General features: G+C 35.4%; 2 protein-coding genes and 1 long non-coding RNA gene across 4 annotated transcripts; 2 read left to right on the forward strand and 1 right to left on the reverse strand.

Moving 5' to 3' along the window:
• The first annotated feature begins 464 nt into the window (after window positions 1-464).
• Window positions 465-9,813, forward strand: LOC105166443 (tudor domain protein (DUF1767)). Of its 2 annotated transcripts, XM_011085794.3 has the most exons (6): window positions 466-890; window positions 2,956-3,123; window positions 4,498-4,762; window positions 5,056-5,247; window positions 8,945-9,213; window positions 9,463-9,813. In XM_011085794.3, the coding sequence occupies exons 1-6, from the start codon at window positions 594-596 to the stop codon at window positions 9,625-9,627; spliced, it is 1,356 nt and encodes a 451-aa protein (XP_011084096.1). In that variant the 5' UTR covers window positions 466-593; the 3' UTR covers window positions 9,628-9,813. The 2 variants fall into 2 exon arrangements, with proteins under 2 accessions (XP_011084097.1, XP_011084096.1); XM_011085795.3 differs by lacking the exon at window positions 2,956-3,123 and having other exon boundaries at window positions 465-890.
• Window positions 9,814-13,775: 3,962 nt separating this feature from the next.
• On the reverse strand, window positions 13,776-18,694 carry LOC105166444 (Leucine-rich repeat protein kinase family protein). Its single transcript, XM_011085796.3, has 2 exons — window positions 17,169-18,694; window positions 13,776-14,803 (listed from the first exon to the last, which is right to left on the reverse strand). The coding sequence occupies exons 1-2, from the start codon at window positions 18,508-18,510 to the stop codon at window positions 14,127-14,129; spliced, it is 2,019 nt and encodes a 672-aa protein (XP_011084098.1). The 5' UTR covers window positions 18,511-18,694; the 3' UTR covers window positions 13,776-14,126.
• A 314-nt stretch (window positions 18,695-19,008) lies between these two features.
• On the forward strand, window positions 19,009-20,202 carry LOC148787560 (uncharacterized). Its single transcript, XR_016066406.1, has 2 exons — window positions 19,009-19,507; window positions 19,624-20,202. It is a non-coding gene; the product is annotated as an uncharacterized LOC148787560 (long non-coding RNA).
• Window positions 20,203-23,035: the final 2,833 nt, after the last annotated feature.

A 23,035-nucleotide genomic window follows, 5' to 3' on the forward strand; every position in this document is an offset into this window, starting at 1 on the left:
TGGCACGTTGTTCCTGCGTGCATATAATAAATAATCTTTCATACTTTAAAATATATTATAAATAAGATTAAAATATATAAACCAGTATATTACATTCATAAAGGGAAAAAATTATCAAATTAATGTAAATTTTGAAAACTTGAATAAGTTAGTTATTTTAGCATGAAGGACATTTTGGACTTAAAAAAAATTAGCGCAGCAGTGTTATTACTCGTTGCTTGTGAGTATAAAGGTTTTTTTTTTTTATATTTATATTAGTATAGTAACTAACTAAATGTTAGAAACTATTTATTTTATTCACCAAATAAATTGATACATAATTAAATAATTTTCTCAATTCAATTCTTACACAAAATTTCATGAACTGAAATGGGGTTACCCCATTTTATATATACCTGTTACTTTCTTTTTTTCTTTAACCTTAATTTTTAAATGAAAATTGCTTCAATTAATCTCATCAAATCTAAGCGCACAATGTCTAGAACGGCGGTGGCTATTTCTGAGGGCCGAAAACTGCCGCCCTCATTTGTGAAACGTCTTGAATTATACAGTGACAAATTCAAACTTCCATTTCAATTCATCGACGTCAGTAGATGATAGGTATGGATGCCACTGCCATCTCTGCTGCCGTCCCTTCTTCTTCTTCTTCTTCTTCTTCAGAGGATCTCCTGTTGCGAGCTCTCATCGACAGAGGCTGGCATTTCAAAGACATGGACCGAATCCGCGGCCTCATCAAGGATCAGTTAGCCTTGCCTAACTACGTTTGCACCGTCGATTCGATTGAATCGGAGCTCCTTAACATGGACCTGCGATCAATTGGTGGGAAATGCTTGCCCGAACCTTCTATGCTACGCAAAACCTCTCATCTCCAAGGTCCGATGGTCCTTCAGGTGCTTTTTCGCCGTTAATGTTGCTATGCTAATTGTCTAGTTACCAAAAGTAGAATAGAAGCTTTGTGAATAACGAGCAGTCCAATATTGTGGATTATACAAAATACTTATTACATAATGCCTTCTAACCTAACTTCTGAAACGAAAATTGTTTTGTTGCTTCTAGTGCTACTGGCTCAAGTTATTGTTGAACTTTTGCATCATCGTTGCTATAGTGACTTTAAATGGAGGTTAACATTATATATCAATAGTTGATATGTAAATAAGTTGTTCTCTTAAATTTAATTGTGACGAGAAAGTTGCAGCCAATAGAAGGAAAAGAAAAACATGAACAACAAAGGGACCTTGAATTTTCCTTATTTCAGGAGGATTAGCAGAATTGAGTTAACTTTGTGATTGTAAAATACTAACAAGGGACCTTGAATTCTTCCTTATTTCACGAGAATTAGCAGAACTTTGCATTTGTAATAAGTGAGCTTCCTGCCCAATTTGACTGTGATTTTGCATAATTAAGTAAATCTATGAATTGGGCAGAGAATGGACTTGAGAACTGCCTTTCAGTTTGTCAGAAATGACCTAACCTACATGTAGTAACCAAACCAACAGTATATGGAAGCTGCTGAAATCACACATACTATTTGTGAAGTCTCAAACACAGGAAAGAGAAGAGCTAAAAAATTCTGTGGTCTAACACTGCATGTTGATGGGGACATAGCATGCTGATTGTTAAGACTCTGGTGACACTGGAGTTAGCATTAATGCTGGTGTCGGTAACATCAATTTTTCTTGTGATGTATGATTCCCTTCATCCATGTGAATTGTGAAGTTGTGCTTTACTCCAGCCCAAGCCATTGTTTAGTTTTGGTCCTACCAGGTGACACCCACCTTGTGGTTAGTAAAAAATGAAAGACAGGAAGGCCATTGAATGATCAAGAAAATCAGGTTCCTGGTTCGTTGTCGTTCTTGTCATATGATTAGCGCAAAAGTCCCATCCAACGGTCTATAGACCTGTTATAAATTTTCAACAAGCGGCTCGTTTCTAAAGCTCCATTTCCAGCAATCAAGTTGTTGTGCTAAGAAAATCTGAGATAAATAACAAAACAGCATTTAGTTTCAAAGCTCATTGATGAATGCAGGTTGTTCATGGTGTTGATGGTGAAAGGAATGGAAGGGGTTGAACACAGGTTACACAGCTTGGAACTCAGGGTTTTCGCGTAGACAGATTGCCTTCCTTTCTCCTTTCCGCTTTCCTGTAGTGTCTAAATCAGCAAATCCTGCTACCAAATGCATTCACTGTGATAAAGTTGGTTTAAAGAAGAATGCATTAGATTCTAACTTCCAAGTTTTCACCAGGCATTTACTAATTTAGCAGCCCAAGTAGACGGGCATAAGAGCAAATTATTTTTGATTGTGTTTGCATGATCTTCTGCACTAATGAGATTAGAACCACATGCATAGTTTCTAGTGATTCAAATAATAAAAGGAATTTTGAACTGAACAACTGCAGGACGGACTAAAAAAACCATTTTAATGAAAATTATTCAGCAAACCAATTTTCTTCTCCTATTTCCCATAAACCGGTTCTTGAGCTTTACACTGCTTGGAGTCTTGCTGTGATTGTAAAGATTGTAACACTTTTATCTTCCAGTCATCTTTCTAGCACTAACAACTTATTTTACCGGAAAAGATCTTAGTCTTAATTGTTGTACCTTGTCTTTGCATTTTTTGTGGGTATCCAAGTCTACTGTGGAATTAGAGTATTTTAAGGTTTAGTTGATATAGTACTTCGGGGCCTAGCAACTACTGCTTTACAAGTGGTTGATGCCCACTTTTACTGCAGTTTCATGTCTTTCTATACACTCTCATGGAAGATCTTGCATCCACATCTGCCTTGTTCACTAGAAAAAGGGAAAAGGAAAAGAGAATGTCAATAAATAAAGAGGAAAAGAGAATGTCAATAAGTAAAGAAGAAAAGAGGGCCTTCTTGTTTTTGGTCATCGAGATTCTAGTTACTCATGGATTTCCTAATATTTTATGGAACTGAACTTTTTATTGTACTGAACAGGTCTGCTCAAGTAGGGATATATCTCTGAGTTGTTTAGATGGTGCTTCAGGAAGTTCGGGAAAGAGACGGCTATTACGGTTGGAGCTTACTGATGGACATTCTAGAATAACTGTTGTAGAGTACTCCCATGTGCCATCAATTCCTGGAGATGTTATCCCTGGGACTAAGGTTTCCAATCTGTTTACTTTTGCAAAGCCAATCATATTGGTTTATGTTGTACAAAAATTAAAATCAGTAAATTACTTATTGGATGAAGTAATCAGCTGACCTAGCTTGTGGGCTTGCCAGAAAGTTTACCTTTAATGAATAATATGGAAGTTCTAACAGTCCCAAACAGGTATTTTGTGTTAGGTTTACATAGAAAGTTACGATTGCATGCAATGCACATGATATATCCCACAACTAAGAAAATCCAAGCTAACCTTTTTCTCTTTGGGAGGGAGATAAAGATAAGAAATTGAAATTCATTGGAGTATTATACGGTTGGGCATCCTTCTAATGTTTTTTGCAATGTCTGTTAAGTACATTGTGACCTGATTACTTAATGTAAAAGATTGGCTACATCAAATGTCTTCCCGTGAAGGCGTGGGGTTAGGTGGTGGCAAAGGGAGCCAAGATGGTCGTACTATTTCTAATTGAATTTGGCATCTTGAAGTTACCATTTGAGTCTAAATTTTGACCTTCTCATGAGCTGTCTCAATTTTCGTCAACAAATACATCACTTTCTGATCATATTACTAGTGAGTTAGATGAATAGGTTTGCATAAAAGATACTATTTGCGGAAAGAGTAAAAGAGCGATTTTTATTTTTATATTAATCATTTTCTTTTCTCCCTTTATAGATGATTGATGCACAAAACTACGTGGATTGTTCGTTTTCTTGCCTCAAGTTTTGCCCCTGCCAACAACACATTTACGAGCTCCAATGAAAATTCCATAGTGAAGCTAAACAACCTGTCAACTACATTAAATAATTGTCAAGGGCCACCTTGAAATCAAAGTTATGGTACTGAAACTGATTGACAGAGTTTTCTGGATTGTAATCCATTAAGCAGAAACTAAAAGTGAATCTCAGATATTTGTTGAACTTTTTATTGTTGGCCATCTATTTCAGTCAATAAATCTCCAATCTTAGCAATAGCTGATCTGATCATTAAATAGGATGGACAAACGCTGACTTAGAACTATTGAAGGAAGGTTAAAGGTGATTTTCAGTATCCACTATGATAAACCCAAATTTCTTGCAACCTGTCTGGTGTTCTTAGAATTGATATGAAATCGTTGCCAAGCACATTTTTTATTGATCTGTTCTTTATGTATGTCCTATAGATTGGAGCCTTCCATATGGTACTTGATGGTTGACTATATTATATTTATATTTTTTAAACATATTGTTTATGGAGAGTAGAGACTGTCATATATTAGCACATTTCATGCTAGTTCCCAATGTCTGTGCTTTGGTTTCCTATTATTTTGATTGTTACTTACAACTAACTATCAATCTTCTTGTTGACTATTTTGCTTGTCTTCCTGAATTATCAGGTACAACTGCGGAGTAAAGCTTATATATGTAGTGGTATTTTGTGTTTGAATGAAAAGGTGATTGCCATTTTAGGGGGTGTTGTTCAGTCACTTTATGAAGAGTGGAAACTGAAGCGCAAGTATTTGGATGTCTCCCGCCACACATTAGGGCTCTCACAAGAAAATGCATCGAGTTGTCCTCCACCATTTGAAAAACTCGAAATTCGGGCACTTGTTCAAGGAACTGGTGCAACTAAAGGAAAATATTGTTCGTCTGGTACTACAGGTGCATGATTAATTAGCATTTGCATTTCCATTTGAATAACTTTTTCTACCAGAAATTTACAAATGCTTTTAGCATTTGGAAACAAGACACTATATCAAGTGAGAGTCTTTTGGTTTTCTCCTTAATTGGGAAGATTTGTGCATTTGATTGTTATTCCTGAGTTTGGGAGCCATTCGCTTTTACTTTGCCAGGAGGTTTCTTCCATTTGAATACAAGTCTTGTCATGAGGGCAAAAGGCAATTTTTATTATTAGAAATTGTTTATTCATGCTGTAGCCATTTTTTGTATGACAGAGTTTTCTGGATCAGCCTCAAATGATATCACCCGAAGCCTGGCTGCAAAAGGTGAATGCTCCAGTTTGAGTTGCACTTCAGGGCTCCAGAAAATTAATGCATCCGTGGATAGTGCTACGGATGATATAAATCTGCTTCACACTGTGGGTGAGAACAAGGATAAGCCAACCTGCTCGTCAGCAAGGTCAAAAGGTGTGGCTTGAATTCTGTAAAGCTGCAAAGTAGATTCTCCGGTTTCCAGACTGATTCTTGAAAAAATTTTGTGAAAACAACAAAAATGGGTTCTGAATGTCTAATGTCATATATACATAAAATGGCATGCAACTGAAAGGGGACTTCTAAAGTTTAATATCACATACATGTAATTACATTCTTGGTGGCTATGATGACCAAAACTAATTTGATGCAGTACTGACCAAGGTTCACCCCTACAGGCATGCTCTGTATGAACATGCTAGGACAGAGAGAGCTAATAATAGGAGTAATTCAAGGGAGGAAAGTAACCATGAAAGGGTTGATTGTCCTTTTAAGCTATGCTTTCTGACTACTTCATTTTGCTTGTGGGATTACATGCTGATTTAATATCTTTTAAGGAGCCATTTTGGCTGCTAGGTAAACATTTGCATTAAAGGTCAAGCTATATATATAAAAGCAATCAATAAAATAAGGTTTGTTTCTTTTTCTTTTGTTCCCCATTTCATTTGTTCTTTTTCTTTTTTCCCTTTCCACATTCCTCTTTATTTCCTAGCCTAACGCACCCACAAGACACCACTCTCTCCTGCCACCCTGCCTTGCCCCCTACGCTAAACCTGTGTGTCATGTGTGTGTTTGGTAGACAGAGTGTTGTGTGTGTGCTATGTGGTGTATGGATATATATATGAATATGAGAGAGGAGGGCTCAGAGAAGAGAGGAGGGGTGCAAAATCTTAAATTTGAAAACTAAGTGGGTGTAGTTGCCTGTAAGAATTTTTTTTTTGTGGGGGTGGGAGATGACTTTTTTGACCCTTTGTTGGAGGGGTGAAAAATCCATTTTCTCTGGAAACTGTCACTCTATAACACTTTTTGGCCCTTTCTTGAAGGGGCAAAAATGTCATTTACTCTTGAAATTGTTACTCTGACAGCTCAAAGAAGGGTATAAATCAGCATCGGATTCATCCGTTCCTATATCTTCCAATCTGTCTCAAGTCTGAGGTCAATCATAGCATCCTTGCTTGCAATAGTTCCCCCAGCCTTAGTCTGGTTGCTCGAGCGTATGTGCTCTTGATTCTATTCTTTATTGTCTACAACGCAGGGTCCTAGAGGTCCCGTACGTCGGTCTTCAATTGCTTGTTTAATAACTTTGCATGTAAGGGATCTTTCAAGACTAAGATAGCAATATGAATCAGTCAAAGTCTTTTTAAGATGTGAACACTACGGTGTTGAAGCCTCTTGCATGATTCTTATCTAAAATAGGAGTATGTATCCACTTTTTCCCAAAAGAAACAGGTTTAGCTAACTTGCTGACATAACCTTATTTTAAGTCATGCAGGGAATAACTTTTCTTTTTGTGGTAGCTGTAGTAGCTTTGCTAGTGAAAGAATAGGCACTAGCCTTTGTTGGGGCAGAATGAAGAATGAACCTGGTTGTGTTCTCCATTATTTTCTATATTTTAGACACCCGTTAATTTGAGTTCATGAGAACTAGACCTAATTTTTGAGAGTTATGTTGGATGCAGCACTTGTGAGCTTCTTGTAATCTCGTTTCCAGACTTCAGACTTTGTGACCCACCCCAGCTTCCTGTGACTTATTTGTCATGTAAACTAACTAAACTAAGGGCGCAACAGGTTTTAGGAGCTTAGGTAAGGTGTCATGCAGGATAAAAGTGGAAAGAGAATTTCCTGAAATTTCTTGGTAGCTGAAACTTGGGGAAAGGTCCGGGATGATGAGAGAATTGCTAGGGTAAGTTAGATGATGCATTTGATGATCAAAGGATAGTGAAGGGATATTTCAGGGGCTAGAAAAACCTATTGTGTTGAAGAAAATGTGAATTGTGACCAACGGAAGACTAACTTTTACAGTGTTACCTGATCCTCAAAAAGAAAGAACATGACTCAAGCAGCATTGTGGCAGTAATTTCTAATTCAAAACTAATGATAAAAATAAAGTCACTGCAAGGATTTGTAGATTCCTTAAATGCTAGTAAGTTTACCTTTGAAGATGCTAAGAAGTAAGACCTATTCTAGAAATGGAATCTGAAAACACTCTACTTAAGGCTGACTTCATCTATTTTAACCTCTTTCCAGAATATTGTTGAAAAAAACTTCATACACTAGAGTGGAAGGAATTCAGACCCATGTTCATTTGCTCTTTTCCAAAAAGTTTATGGGATAGTGCTCTATACATTTAACGATATCTATTCAAAAAGTCTTGGAAGTATGCTTTACAATTTTGTTGTAAGTTTTGTTAGGTGTGGACTGTGTGGTCATCTTTTCCCATGAAATTTGGATGACATAAGGAGTTTAACTTCAGGGTCTAAAATTGTCGCTGATGGACTTTGCTTGGATGCTGATAGAAGAACAATAAAAACCATAAAATGAATCCTTGTTCCTCCTGCACCACCCAAAAGAAAAGGAGGACAAGTTCAAGTAGGCAAATTGGTTATTAGTTTTCTGGTGCGGTTGCAAAGAAACCAATGCAGGATTTCTACAGACTGGGATTCTACACGGTTCCACATGGGAGTAGGCTTCCCTTCCAAGAAATAAAATTATCGGCAATATATCATATATGTCTATTACAGACAGAGAATTATAGATTTGTAACTCCAGGTATGACATATTTGAACATATATTTATCTTTATTGTAGAAAATTACTATTCGGGAACAATAGGGCTAAAGTTGTCATAGCCTATGCGTCTCAAGTAAATCTTCTTTGGTTGTGTATTGTTCACTAAAATTTCAATTTGTTTCAGCTCTATCAGAATCTGTTTATCTGGTTTGTGGTCCTTTGTTGCTAGCACGTAATCCCTTGTTATACTATCCTTAGTTTTTAGTTGGATATATACATGTAGAAATTCATTGGTGGTTCAAATGCTGCAAGTAAACATGTCAGCAAAATTCTTTATGTTCCATAAAAACAGATGTAGTTCTCCTTCTATCTTTTCATCTAGAGATTTGGTCCTCGAAGTCAACTATGGAGTTAGTCATGTATAAACTGAGCACCTGTACGGTTGGTCCTGTAGCTGGTTATCTGGTTTCCAGTTCTATTTTCAACTGGAAAAATGGCATGCCATGCTCATATGTGAAATTTCTGTTCTCTCTCTCTTGCTAGCTGTCTCTTTGTTCCTTTTTATCTAATAAATCGGGACTTGGAACACAAAGGACAAGAAATTTTCCTCAAACAAAAAGCCATAATTCTTTGGCCATCCCACCCAGGTCCGAAGACTAGAAGATTCTTGCAAATAGGGGAAATTCGCAACATTGGGGTGCTTTGAGTTGGGAAATTTGGCGGGACACGTGGGGCTTTCATTGGAGAGCATATTTTAATTTTGGGGCTTTAAATTGGGGAGTTCACATGTGAAAGGGAAAAAAATGGAAGGAGAAATGAATTAGGCTTTTGAATTGGGCATGAAATGTCTGCTTCTGGTTCTTTTATCTGCAGATTTTGGTTAGGTGGTTACATGAGCTGCTGGTGTTTTTCTTTTCTCGGTGGAATATCAAATAGCGAGCAATGACTAGGTTTGGGACCAAATGTATTGGTATTTGACCTATAGGACTAAATCTATCACATTCTGACTTAAAGAAATGTTTGGATATCCAGATAGATACAAGATTAGATTTGTTTTATGTTTACCAACTTCAAAATTACAGGACTAAAGTGAAATTTTGCCTGCCATGTCTCATCCTGTTACAGTTATTGCATCTGAACCTGTTCAAAATCAAGCCGCTGCCCAGAAACTTCTCCAGAAGACAAGTCAGCCTAATTTTAACGATCGCACTTCTAGAAGTCAGAGACATAGGAGAAAGGATAAAGAGGAAGAGTCGCCTTCCATCACACTAGATGAATGGGAAAGGAGGAAAACTGGAATGAATCTTCCGACAATGCATGAGCCTTCTAACACTAGTCAAGATGAAGATCTTGCAAGACAGCTTCAGAACCAATTTGATTTGGAGGATGTTCAGGTAACCAATTTTTGCCAAACATCGTTCATATGGTACACCATCTTGGACACCCAAATATCATACTTGGGAATGTGCATCTCTAGCTGCCATGCTCAATGTTGTGTGTAATAATACCATTTTGATTTTTCCATAGATGAGAGAGTTTTGTCTCCTGGTCTTCATCATTTTGTCAAAGCAGTTTCAGTGGCATCTTAATTGTTACCAGAGGGGCTTGGTGATATTTTCTCATATTCTTTTCAATTTATGTAGGCAATGAATAGTTCTCATGTGACAGAGGCTAAAAGTATAACAATGAGCATGTTCAATTTTGAAAGAGATGATGCTGCAGCCAGTGGAAGAACTGAATTTAGAGGAAGGGGGAGGGGGAGGGGAAGGGGAAGGAGTAGAGGGAGAGGTAGAGTCCGTCTTAATTAATGCTTAAGTTTCTTTTTCTCATCATTGTTTTTGAATCTTTGATCTGCAAATCCTTGCAAAGTATTCTTAATCATCCTGCATCTGTAGCTTGCTTTGACAGACTTTTAATGTTTTTCTGATGCTGATTTTTATCCTAAAAGTGGAGAATGTATTCTTCAATTTTTTCTGCATGCAATTTTGGCTCAATTGCGCTCCCCAACTTATTTAAACTCAATGATATTATCCCTTCACTGTCCTTGGTTCTCATTGCTTTTCGACAGGGATCTGGATAGCAAACAACTCTCTCTCTCTCTCTCTCTCATACACTCGTACACAGACACAGCACAATACACATGCACATATATCTATCTAAATATATTAGTAGGATTAAAAGGCATTTTTTGTTCTCTAAGTTTAGCTATTCTTTTGTTTTAGTTCTTTAATTTTTAAGGGTAAATGGTCCTTTCATTTTTTAATTTGATTGATTTAAGGACCTTAGTCGCCGGATTTTGTCTAAAATTGCCGGAAAATGGCACTAGAATTCAATGTGGCATTTCAAATTGAGGGACTTTTATTGGCTAATTTTACATGATGCGGCAATCACATGGCTTTAATAAAAGAAATAAATGTGACATGGCATTAGTGGCCATGTCACGTAGATGACATGGATTTTCGGGGCAGAAATTATATATATATATATTTTATAATTTGAAAAAATAATATTTATTTTATATATACACAATTGTATAAATTAGAGTTAAATATATTTTGCATCTTTAAACTATGTTACCCGGATCAATTATCTCCCTCGACTAAATAAACTTTCATTTACTCTTTGGATAATTCTTTAAATTTACCTATCTATATATCGACATCAATAAAAGTATATCTAGTTTCTTTCTTTTCTTGATTGGACTAAGTTGCCCTTGTGATACTACCTTTTTAAGGATAAAATTGTAAAATGATATACTTATTAATTCCCATTAACTATTTTTTACATTATTCATATTTATTCACATTATACTTATTTAGTCATTATTTTTTATTATTTATATTCATAACATAATATACTTATTACAAGATAAAGAAGATACTCCTATGATATAACACGAAATGACTCAAAAAAATTATAAAAATGGAAAGGATTTAATATTGAAAAATTTCCTGCACAGGTACGAATGAGAATTAATTAAATCAATTGACATATTAAAATTGGTTAGATGACAAATGAAAATCAATTAAATGAATTGTCATGTAACTAAGTAAATATTACGAAGAATAACAAAGGCAATTTAAAAAAAATAATGAGAATTCATTAAATCATTTATCATGTAAATTGAATATTATTTGTAGTAAGATAGATTAAAATGTAAATTAAGCGTTTGAAATGTAATTATTGTGTACGTTATATGATTTTTAATTATTTCTAATATAATAGAACAAAATATTAGTGTACAAGATTTGATCTTTTCAACAATGTAAGATAGGAATAGCTCCTTGTAAAATAAATATAAAAATGAGTAAATGTTACTTCTAAACCATCTCCACACATATCTATTTCTGAAAAAAAGAAAAGAAAAATAAGAAAAAAATGGGCATGGAACAATATATAAATATTGACTATACTATTGTAAAAAGTGTGAATGATCAAAATATATTGTAACTTTTTTATATGTTATAATTTAATTAATATAGTCATTAACAAGATTGTAATATTATTAGAATAATTATTAATTAGGTCGTTCGATAAGTTATTCACAACTATATGTAAAAGTTACCAACTTGGCAATACAAAAAGCTAGAGTTAATTTAGATTTTGTTATTCGAATTATGACTATTTTTACATGTTGTCATCTGAATTTTTTTGGTATCAACTTACCATCTTAATTTTATAAAATTTCGCAGCCATTTATAATTATTTTTTAATTAAGTTTTTTGTTGAAAAAACATCACATACCAGTGTACACGTGATATATAAAGATTATATGATGTCATATTTTCAAATATACAAAACATGTGATATTTTATTGACAGAAAAATCAACAAAAAAGGGTCATATATGATAAATTCTAAATTTTTCAAAGTTGAGATCGTAAGTTGACATAAAAAAGAATTTCAATGCCAAAATATAAAAACAGATATAGTTTGGATGGTAAAATGCAATTCATTTTACCCTAAAATTTAAATGAACCACATTGACCAATGTTACTTATTACTTTTCTTATTTTATTTTGTTTAGCAATATTTATGTAGTTATCATAAATTTATCCAAGGTCTTTTGAGATTCAAATAAGTAACGAAATAATTATTAATCTAAAGTCTTTATAAAAAGATATATTGAATTGCACAAATAGATTATTAAATTTGTGTAATATTTAGTTAATGTATGTTTTTTTCAATTAAATATGATAAATTAATTTAGGAATTTTCTCTCAATAATATTATTTTTGGTTTAGTTGAAAAATTAAATTATGAAAAAATTTAATAGCTACAATAGGAAAAGTATAAGTTTGATGTTTTATGCTACTACAAATAGATTAAACAAATAATAAGCTTCTTAAATTTTGTTTTCTTTTAAATTTTTAAATAAACCTTGAGTGATAAATTAATTCTAAATTTCAAAAGTATTTCATAGATATAGATTAACTTAAAAGTAAAACAAGTAATATTCAAACTGTCTTTTCAAATGCAATAATCAATTAAACTATTAACTAATTCATAATTTTGAACCTAATTCCAATTATTTAAAAATTTATTTATAGATCATATATTAGTATTAAGCATAAGCAAGTCAGAGATATATAATAGATTTTTGTAAGTTAAGCATGAAAGCTACAAGAAAACGGCTCAATAGCAATGAAAAAAATTAGCGTCGAGCTAATAAGCAAGTAAAATTTCTATTGCTATTCTACATTATTTATTACAAGAAATTTACTTGCTAATAAATTTCAGAACGAAACTTTACCTGCAAAAAAATTAAGCAACGCATTGTTTAATATATATATATATATTAAATAATATAGATTAACATAAAAAATTTTACTTTTACTATAATTAATTTTTTTTATAACTATTGAGTCATTTTTTATAGTGAGACTTCCTTTTATCATGTTTTCTTACTTTTTGCGTTTGAAAAGATGGCGTATATCAAAGATTTAGGTTCAAATATTAAACATTCGTTTGCTTTCTACATATATTTATTAAGGAAACTTGAATTCTTAAAAAACATATGAGTTCTTAAATAAATATTTTTCATGATCTTAGTCATGCTCAAAGTATTTACCATAATTCTTCAACAAGGCAAAAACACTTGCGATGATTTCTAACTATGACTAATTTTTGGCCTTACCTATTGAAACAATGGTTACTAATCGTTATATAATTGAGGTTAATGATTATTTACTATAAAATTTTTCACTTTTGAATATAGTAATTGGCAATGACGGATATGTATATTTCTTGTAGTGACGTTAACTAAATTCTTATAATGATTAATGACATCGTATGAATGAACTATCTATCATTTTTCTTGAATTATGGGGAAAAGATTTACTTTTGTATAACTCATAATTATATTATTTGAACATAATGACTATTTCAAACAAATCTAACATTATTCCCATCGTCCAAGAATGATCATTTGTCAACATGATATTCACATTATGCCAAATAGTTTAATTGTCTTGGACTTTTAGTCCATCCATCTCCTACTATTTTCCTTCAAGTCATGTTCAAAGATGATTTATAGAGTCAATGAAGTCTAGCGTAGATGATGAAGATGAAGTCTTATAATTTTAGATATTATGGATTCGAATGTCGCTGTATGTGTTAGATATCGTTTCTACTGTATAATAAGTATTATCTACTGTAATAATAAGTGTTGGATATTTTTAATTTATCCGATATTATTGCTCAAAATATGATTATTATAACAATCTTTCTTAAATATTGATAGAAATATAATAATCTTATTATGTAAAAAGATGATAGTGGCAATGAGAATCGAGCCCACAACGTCTTATTTGGCCTGGCGAATAACTCATCTAAAAGTTTAAACTATTACAAAAGAGAATCATTTGATATTGATATCTTAAACAAAAACAACATAAGAATACAGAAGAAATGGAAAAGATGAGGAATAGGCAAGGAAATGGCAAGAAGCGGGTGACTTCTGCTAAAATAAAGGATCAATTCAGAAAAGAATGAGAGAGAACAAGTAAAATCCATGACATGGTGAGTTCCACTTAGATCATGGAAACCCCACCACCCCACCAAACAATTCGAATTTTGTCACTATCACGCTCTACCAAAAGAAAAAAAAAATGCAAAATCATTGCACAATCAAACTAGAGAAGGAGAAAGCCTTCCAAAAGAATATAAAAAGCTAGGAGAACCCATCTTGCGCCATTCTGCAGCTTGAAATTCAATCCAATTTTCCCCACTACATATATTTGCAAACATGCCTTCAATTGTTTTCAGATTTATACAGATGCTGCAGTCGAGCCGAGCCGAGCCATAGTCTAAGGTGTGAAACCACGGGGCGAAGCCCTCGACTCTGTTGGGGGTGTTTGGCTGTCTGATCCTCCTCTCAGTGCATCGTCTGATGACTGGCGTAACCCGTCATCAGTGTCGCCCCTGTTCATGTCCTCAATCATCCTCAAAACTTCTTGCATTGTCGGTCTTTGGTCCGGAACTGTGGCAACACAGGCCATCCCTATCTGGAGAAGCTGCACCATCTCTTCCTCTACATTGTGGTACCTCATTAGCTCAACGTCAAACACCTCAGCCGTCCATTCTTCCCTTACCACACTTTGGACCCATCTTGGCAAATCAATCCCTTCTTCACCCAAAGAAGCCTGATTAGGTGCCTTGCCAGTTAAGAGCTCTAACAGTAATACTCCGAAACTGTAAACATCGGATTTGAATGTTACTTTCCGAGTTTCAAGCACCTCAGGAGCACGGTAGCCCATGATCCGATGATTGGGAGGGGTTGTTGAGTTCAAGAAGAGCGGATTAAGGCCATAATCTGATACACATGCATTGAGGTTGTCTTGTTTGAGGAGGACGTTGGAAGATTTGATGTTTCCGTGTACTACACTTCCAGATACATGGAGGTGGGCAAGTCCTCTTGCTGCACTTAATGCTATCCTCAGTCTGTTGTCCCATTCTAGTGGGGTGCGGCCAGAGCCTCTACTACCTATACAACATACACACAAGCTCTAATTTATCTAAGGTTGCATGTCTGTGTCTAGACAAAAAAGAGGAAATACATCAACTCAATGCTATCCCCAGTAAGATTTGCTACAGACATGCATGCATATATGCAAGGAATTAACCGAACCAAGGCAAACACGATTGTTGCAAACCAACTCAAGCTGCATGATCAACTTAGTTAACGAAAAGCCTCAAGACAATCAAAGAACACTCAGAACAAAGCAATACGACTCGCGTCCTTGGGACACTCTTTATCTCCCTCTGCTACTACTTTTTCCTTTTTCTTTGTTTCCTTTTAAAAAAATTACTTCGCAGCCCCATAAAATAATATCTAATTGTATAAACACAACACCTAAGGGGATGTTTGGTAATTACAACTACAACTTAAGGGTCTACTTAGAAATCTGCAAATGGCAGAGAATGTTAGTGTAATAAGACCTAACCTCAGGGGATGTTAATATAATTTATCCTTTGCTTTTTTCAATACAAAACACATATGAGTCAGAAGAAATCACCATACAATATAGAACATCACCTAAGGGAAAAATATGCTTTTTTTTCTTTTTGGTAGGGGGAGATCATTGGAATTTTTTAGACAAATGTTGTAGATGCAGGAGGCTACTGTTATTGAACAATTCTTAATTCCTTTTTCTTTATTTCAATGAAGATGGAATGTGTGTCGGCATGTGCATAGTACAGCAAAAAGATCAATGAGCATATGTACATTTATGCAAAAGGTTAGTTCATCTAATAAAAAATGGGCACATGGGTCAAATGCATGTGAGTGACCATTGGTAACGTAATAAAGTAAGTTGTCATTATTCTTGAATCCCTACCTTTTATTTCTTTATATATATATGGAAAGAAGAAAAGTATGTGGGGTGGGCTGTGAATCATACCCCGGATTTTGGTCATCATAATTTTTAATGAATTTAGGTACATGAAAATTTAAATCAAAATAGATTTCTTTTTCCTCATTTTCTCTCTCTACTCTCTCTCTCTCACTAATCATTAGATACATATATATGTATGTAAGTTTCTACAACTCAAAATGTAATATATTACTACATAAAAAAATAAAACACCCCAGTACCTAGATGCTATACCTCGAGTATTTTCTATTCTTCCAGAATTGAATATATTTTTCATTAACTCAAAATATTAAATTTAAAACATATTAAATCAATTATTTTGCATTTAAATTGTAAAGGCTCGAAAGCAGGCGCATTGCCAACTGGATATGTCTGAAAATTAATCCAAATATTCCACCACGGAAATCATACATTCATACTTGACATCCCTTTCAGACTCTGGAATAGTTTTGAAATAAGCACGCACCAAATGTAATAAGTAAGCATGAAAAGGAGCCGGCCAAGAAACCAAAATCTTGCCTTCAATTTTCTGAAAAAGACTAATTTACTACATTTGTCCAACTGCAATACTTCTTTATCAAAATCGGGAAAGATTGAAAGAAACTTTCAGCACATTGGGGAAGAATGTGTCAAAGACACAATCAGATCTCGTAATTAGGCCGAGTAGAGAAATTTTTTATTCAAATTAAGTCTGATTGAACCAATTAATCACATATAAAATATATCACACTTACTAATGATTGGTCATTTTCCCTTAAGAGTAAACCAATAAGGTGTCAAGTATATTATGCCTGCCTGTAAATTTAGTCAAAGACACTATAAAATCTAGTTCTAAAGCAGGGTAGAGAAAATTCTTATTCAAATCAAATTTAGTTGAATCAATTAATCATATAACAAATATATCATACGTATTGATCATTTTCCCTTTAAGGGTAAACCAATAAGGTGTCAAGTATATTACGCCTGTCTGTAAATTAAGGCGAAACACGATCTGGGCTATAATTTCTCGGCGGTAGCTGCAAGGAACTCTTTAATATTAAAATTATTATCTTCAAATAATGGAGTGGCTGCTGTAGTCCAGAACTGGTACTATCATTACAAGCAACTTATAATGTAAGCCAACGGGTTGATTGATAGAAAAAGCGCATAAGGGGGCAAAAGCAGAGAACAAAGATAGGTAGGTGGGTGGTCTACAATTATTGATCAAGGGAGAAATGAGCCCCACCCTTTTGCAGCCAGTGCAAAAACACGCCAACGAAGAGCTTAATTCACTGAAAAAAATCATCACTTTTTTTTTTTTTTTCATTTTTCCAGGTTAAAATATTCTCAGTTGCAGTGATAAACAAACAATCAAAATGCACATCAAATTTTAACAGTCACGGAATTTGCAAAATGCAGCTGGAGACATTCTTGGAAAAAATGGAAACAATGAAAGAATAAAACAAGAATTTGATAAGCAGAAGTGAGAAACATTACCGTGAAGAAGAGCAGATAAGCTACCAGCAGGCATGTAATCATAGACCAACAACTTCTCATCCTTTGAGAAGTAGAAAGCTCTCAAAGGTAGCACATTTTCATGTTTGATGTTTCCAAGCGCTTCCATTTGCTGCTCAAACTCTTTCTTGGTGACTGCAACATCTTTCAGCCTCTTCACCACCACCGTTGTGCCTTCCTCCAGCACCGCTTTGTAGCTTGTGCCGACACTCCCTTTCCCCAACACTTCTGCGGAAGCTCTCAACAAATCCTCCAAATCAAAACTGTATCCCCCGCCGTGAAAGAAAATCAGCTTGTTCCGCTCTGCCCCTTCAGCCGAACCCCCGGTGATATCGTCTTTTGATGACGAAGTTCCGGCCTCCCCTACTGCCCTTGACGCCGGGATTACGGGAGGTTTCTGGGGTTTTGTGCTTCCCTGTTTTTTCCTTCTCCTGATGAGAAGGAAAAGGACGGCGAGCAGGAGGAGCAGAACTAGTAATCCGCCGGCGACTGATATTGCGACAATGGCGCCAGTAGAGAGCTTTTTGTTCCTCCCGTGTGATGGGATGAGAGTTGGAGGTAATGTAGGGGACGGCGCCGGAGCAGGGAAAAAGGGGTTGCACGGCGGCAAAGGCCCGCCGCACAAATCGAGGTTATTTGCAAATGCAGATGCAGGGAACTTGGCAAGCGCGGCGGGGATCGAACCATTGAGACGGTTGTTCGAGATGTTAAAATTGACGAGGCCCGGTGGGGCGATGCTCGGTATTTTTCCGGAAAACCCATTGTTCTGTAGAAAGAGCCCTGTCAAATGAGTCAGATTGTTGACGGAAAACGGAATGGGACCAGTGAAGTTGTTGGAGGAGAGGTCTAGCCGGGTGAGACGAGTCAGCTCGGTGAGACTCGGCGGGAACTCACCCGAGAACTGATTGTTCTGCAGGTAGACGTTGCGAAGGAGCTTGAGTTGGGAGAAGTCCGGCGGGATTGGCCCGGAAAGGCGGTTGGACCGGAGGCTCAGGACCCGGAGCTGAGTGAGCCGTCCCAGGGTATCTGCCGGAATCTGTCCGACGAGCCCAACCCCAGGAAGCCTGAGATAATAGACGGAGGAATTGGTGGCGTCGCACTCTACGCCGACCCATGAGCAGGCGGAGGCAGACGCGTTCCATTGGAGGCGTTGCTCATGTGGGACTTTAGAGAGGAAAGCAAGTAGCGCTTGTTTGTCCTGAGTGGGCTCCGAGATCACTCGGTCAAGGCTCAGTATCATTGCTAAGAACATCAAAACCGCGACGCCTTCTGTAATCACAGACATTTCTGGGCTTCTCTTTATTCTGGTCGAGGGGGCTGACATGTATCAGAGTGGCGGCAGGTTTCGGCGAGAAGCCATAGAGAAAGCCATGAGGGTGGGGAGAGCGACGGAAAAGAGAGATGAACAAGTCTTGTAAAGGAGGGGAAAGACGAAAAAGGGAAAAAAGAAAAAGAAAAAGGAAAGGAGGTGAGGGTGAGGGTGAGAGTGAGTGGCAGTGGCAGTCAGAGAAGCGAAGCGGCTTTACTGATTTTGGTGCTTAAGAATTACGCTTCGAACTCTGAAATCAAACAAAACAATAATAATGGGGTGGAAGGGTGTGGTGTGGTGTGGTGTGAGCTTTACGCGAATTCTGAAGCGTGATGGGTAGCTGTCTTTTGTCCTGTCGGGTCATTTTCTACTTGAAGATGCTGTGCTTCCTATGCTGTTATTTCTGGCTTGGACCATACTTTGCCTATTTTCTCATTTTTTACCTTTTTATTTCGAAGTAGTATTCAAATTTGATTTTATTTTGATATAATAATTCCAGACCATATTTATTTATTGTGATAAAAGTTATATCTTTTATATTCTCGTATAGTAACTTGTTTACTTGCTTTTTGGCAGCCCGTTATAATATAGACTGGTCCAATATTAGAGCCAAATTTTTAAGTGATTTCATTCCCTCGAAATTCTGGACTAATTAGATAGTCACTCACATGACTCATTTTCCCCTTTTTCCTAACTTCTGCGTTCATCCTCGGCAACGGGAGAGGCAATGTCCGAATTGAACTCATTTTTATTGTAAGTACAATGTGATGTGTAATTACAAAAAGTTGCTATACTACTCCACTTCACTCATCTTCCTTAGGCATACCCCAAGAAAACATTTCTCGTTTGCTCTAAAACATAAACCTCCTTAAGCAGGCTACTCAACTCTCCAATCAGCCTTGTTGCCCCAACTCCTGCAAACATACCCCAAGTCTTGAACCTCTCTGCTAATGCTGATGGTCTGCCTTCTGTCACTGCCTCCCCAGTCACTGAGAAGTTTCTGATCCCACAGGTATATTTGTTGGTCTTTCTTGGTAAAGAAAAGAATGAAACTTTGTGAAAACTGTATAATGATTCTGTTGTTGGAGTTTTGAGTGTATACTGTTGATCCCTTTTTCTTGATTTTAGATGTTTGATGAGAAGAAACAAGAGGGAGTTGAGTCTTAGAATCTGATCACAAGGTCTCTGTTGCTGGATTTCTCTGAGAAGTCTGATTCATCTGAGTGCTCTTTTGTGGTGACTTATCAAGGAGTAGTCTACGGAGACACACAGAGAGTAGCAAAGAGAAACCCTCTACTGATGAAAACGACTCGTGGATTTGGTCTATTCAGGTGAATGCAAGCAGAACTAAGGGCAGTGATGATGCATGTGAATCGCAGTTGTTGTATGCTTCTTCACCTAGTTGTGGGGTGCTGCGTTTGAAAGGCTTGCCGACGCCTAGGGAAGCATCTCCGGTTTCCTCATGAATCGGAGACGATGGAGAGATGAAATGTTGTCAGCAACATGGGTTGTTTTTGCCTCTGATGATGGTTGTCTTCCTTGTGACACCATCATGGTAGTCTAAGATTGTTTCTATTGTTTGATGATTCAATTGGTTCTGTTATTGGTTTACAATTGTGCTGACGATGGCTTGGGAAAACAAATGTATTTGCTGCTTCCATTCGAACTGATATATATCAATTGATATTGATCTTATGATTTCTTGAAGTGGGCTTCTGGAATAACAATCTGAATATGTGATGCTTCCAGGCTTTGAGAATCATATTTCAGAAAACCATAGAAATGTACAGAAATAAGTAAATGTTTTTAGATACAGAAATTTGGTTACTTTTAATCATCCAACATCATCCGTCTTTTGAATTCAAAATACTTTGAGCAAACAAGGGAAAATGGAGCACAACCAGCGACGAAGCCCACGATGGAAGTCGAAGCGAGTGAGATAGAACAAAATGAAAATAGGGAGAGAGAAGGTGAAGGGGAAATGAGCCATTAGACTGATTGGACAACTAATTTTGTCCTATTTGAAATTAAAATTATAATTGCACTTCTCAATCACTTAAATAATACAAAGCAAGTAAACAGAAAATAATTAAATCATTGAAACTATCCTAAATGAGTAAACAAGTTACTAAATAAATAGTCAATTTGAAGCCAATCATACACACAATTACAAATTAATATTTTGCCACTTAATCCCATCACAAAAAGTAAATATGGCCCTATAGAACTAATTTACTTCTTGGAATTCAGTGGATTGAGAATTTTATCCAATGCGGTGTTAGAAGAGGTAACTAAAACAATTAGTCTGTGTGTGATTTACTGTAAATGATTTTATTTGATGTAATATTAAATATTATGAGTATAGTTATTGTACTTTATGGATAAAGTCCATAAATTAAATGAATCAATGAAGTTGGGTTGTGCTTTTGAAAGTGATTATTAAACCAATTTTAGAGAGTTGGTCTAAAATATTTTAAGTCGAGAACCTTCAAGAATGAGCATTTATGCGTTCTATAGAGACTTGCATTAAGTGGTTTCATATGATGAGTGTTTTATTCTATCGATGACGGACGTGTCTATGAATTTTAGTGTATGCTTAAAAAGTGTTGTGAAGTTCACTGAATTAACGCGTAGGAGTTTCCATATAGAAGCTTGTGTGACATGATCAGTATAACTAAAACTCCTTAGTTGCGATACTATAAATTAATCCTCTGACTTGAGGTGCCATAGTAGCTCTATGTATGGTGGTTGTAATTTGATCCTAGCTGATGCGGTAGCGGTATTGCATGGTTGCGAAAAGTCCTGCACTAGTGCAGTCAAAACATGTATGGAGGTTCGTGCGTTCCAAAAGAGGATCCATCACCTATCATGAGATGATGACGATCTCCTATATTCCATAGATTGTGAATTCTGAAAGTTTGTGGCCACGACTGTTGATCAAATAAAAAAAATAATTTTTTATGTTTATTAAACAAGAAACACAATTAAGGGTGAGTACATAGTTATTGAACTAAGTATGAGAATCAATTAAGGAATTTCGTCCCCTAAACTTTGATTGGAAGATGGCTTGATGGAATAAACATATCTTTATGGTACAATTTAAGATTTATGGCATTTTTACCTATTTAATAGTGTCATAAACCGTTAACAGACAACTACCAATGGTAGTGATAACTCTTGGATTAATAGGTCAGTCAAAGAGTGACTAATTGAATGAGATTTAATTGATTTAAAGCAGGTTAGTTATCGAATTAAATTTTATATGTGATACAAGTCCAAGTCTAATTGAAAATGGACTTATAAGAGTTACACACAAAATACTGATGGTATTGGAAAATTAATCGAAGAATTATTTTTTTATGGATAGTAAATTATTCCATTAATTTTGAAAGAGAGATGATTAATTCAAAGGAGTTTAAAAGAATTACTTGAATAATTGGATTATTTGTTGATGTCCTATTTGGTAGAAAATTCAAAGTGTTAATTAATTGAATTAAATATTTGAATTTAGGATTAATTAATTTCATAAGAATTACATAAGAATTTAATGTGCACTTGAATCAATTAATTACTAATAAAATGGGTGTACTTAATTTAAATTGTGGTCAAGTCTCAAGTGACCATAAGGTTCTATCATGTAATGAAGACAATTGATTAGGGTTTTCTCAAGAGGTTTAAATGCATTTTTGGTCCTATAATTTTGACACTTTTGTATTTTATCATTTATCTTTCTAGGATTGCAAAAAAGTCCTATAGCGTTTTGATAGTTTGTAATTTTGGTCCTTCCAGTATCGAATTTTGCAAAAATAGATAGAATAAATCATGTGCATCTCACGTGGTTCATTTAAATTGAGGTTTTTGTTTTGATTGGTGCGCTTTACCAACATGGATAAAAAAAAAAAAGAAAAAAAAGCATGGCATATGATATATCCCGTTAGCTTTTGTAAACTTTCGCCATTGAAAGGAACAAAATTATGAAATGTCAAAAAGTTACAAAATTTTTTTGCAACCCCTAGAAAGAAAAAAAGGTTAAAAATGCTAAATCGCGAGGGGCACATGATTTATTCTGATAATTTTTGTAAAATCCAGCACCAAAAGAACAAAAATTACGAAATATCGAGAAGTTACATGACTATTTTGCAATTCTGAAAAGATAAAGGATAAAAATATAAAAGGGACAAAATTAAAGAATCAATAATAAAGCCTTTCTCAAGAAATGTATAACACATTCTACTTCATACAAATGTTGTTCTAGTTCCACTCTTTGAATTCCTAGCAAGACTCAAAGAGACACAAGTTAGTATTTTGTGTAGATTTGCTTGAGAAGCATTCTTTTGCTTATGTGTGAACAATCAAGTAATTTTGGTGGAGGTGGGTTTTTAAAGTTAGGATACTACACTCTTGCAAAAAGGCAAATTATCTTTGATTTGACATCAACTAGTTGGTATACAAGTGCACGATTAACCTAGTTGACTTGGGATTTGATACCTTTTAATACTTTATATTGTTGCTCCGCTGCTTATTTATGTCCGATGAAGTC

The sequence above is a fragment of the Sesamum indicum genome, linkage group LG7, assembly GCF_026168435.1.
Source record: "Sesamum indicum cultivar Baizhima isolate 11 linkage group LG7, ASM2616843v1, whole genome shotgun sequence".
Classification (NCBI taxonomy): domain Eukaryota; kingdom Viridiplantae; phylum Streptophyta; class Magnoliopsida; order Lamiales; family Pedaliaceae; genus Sesamum; species Sesamum indicum.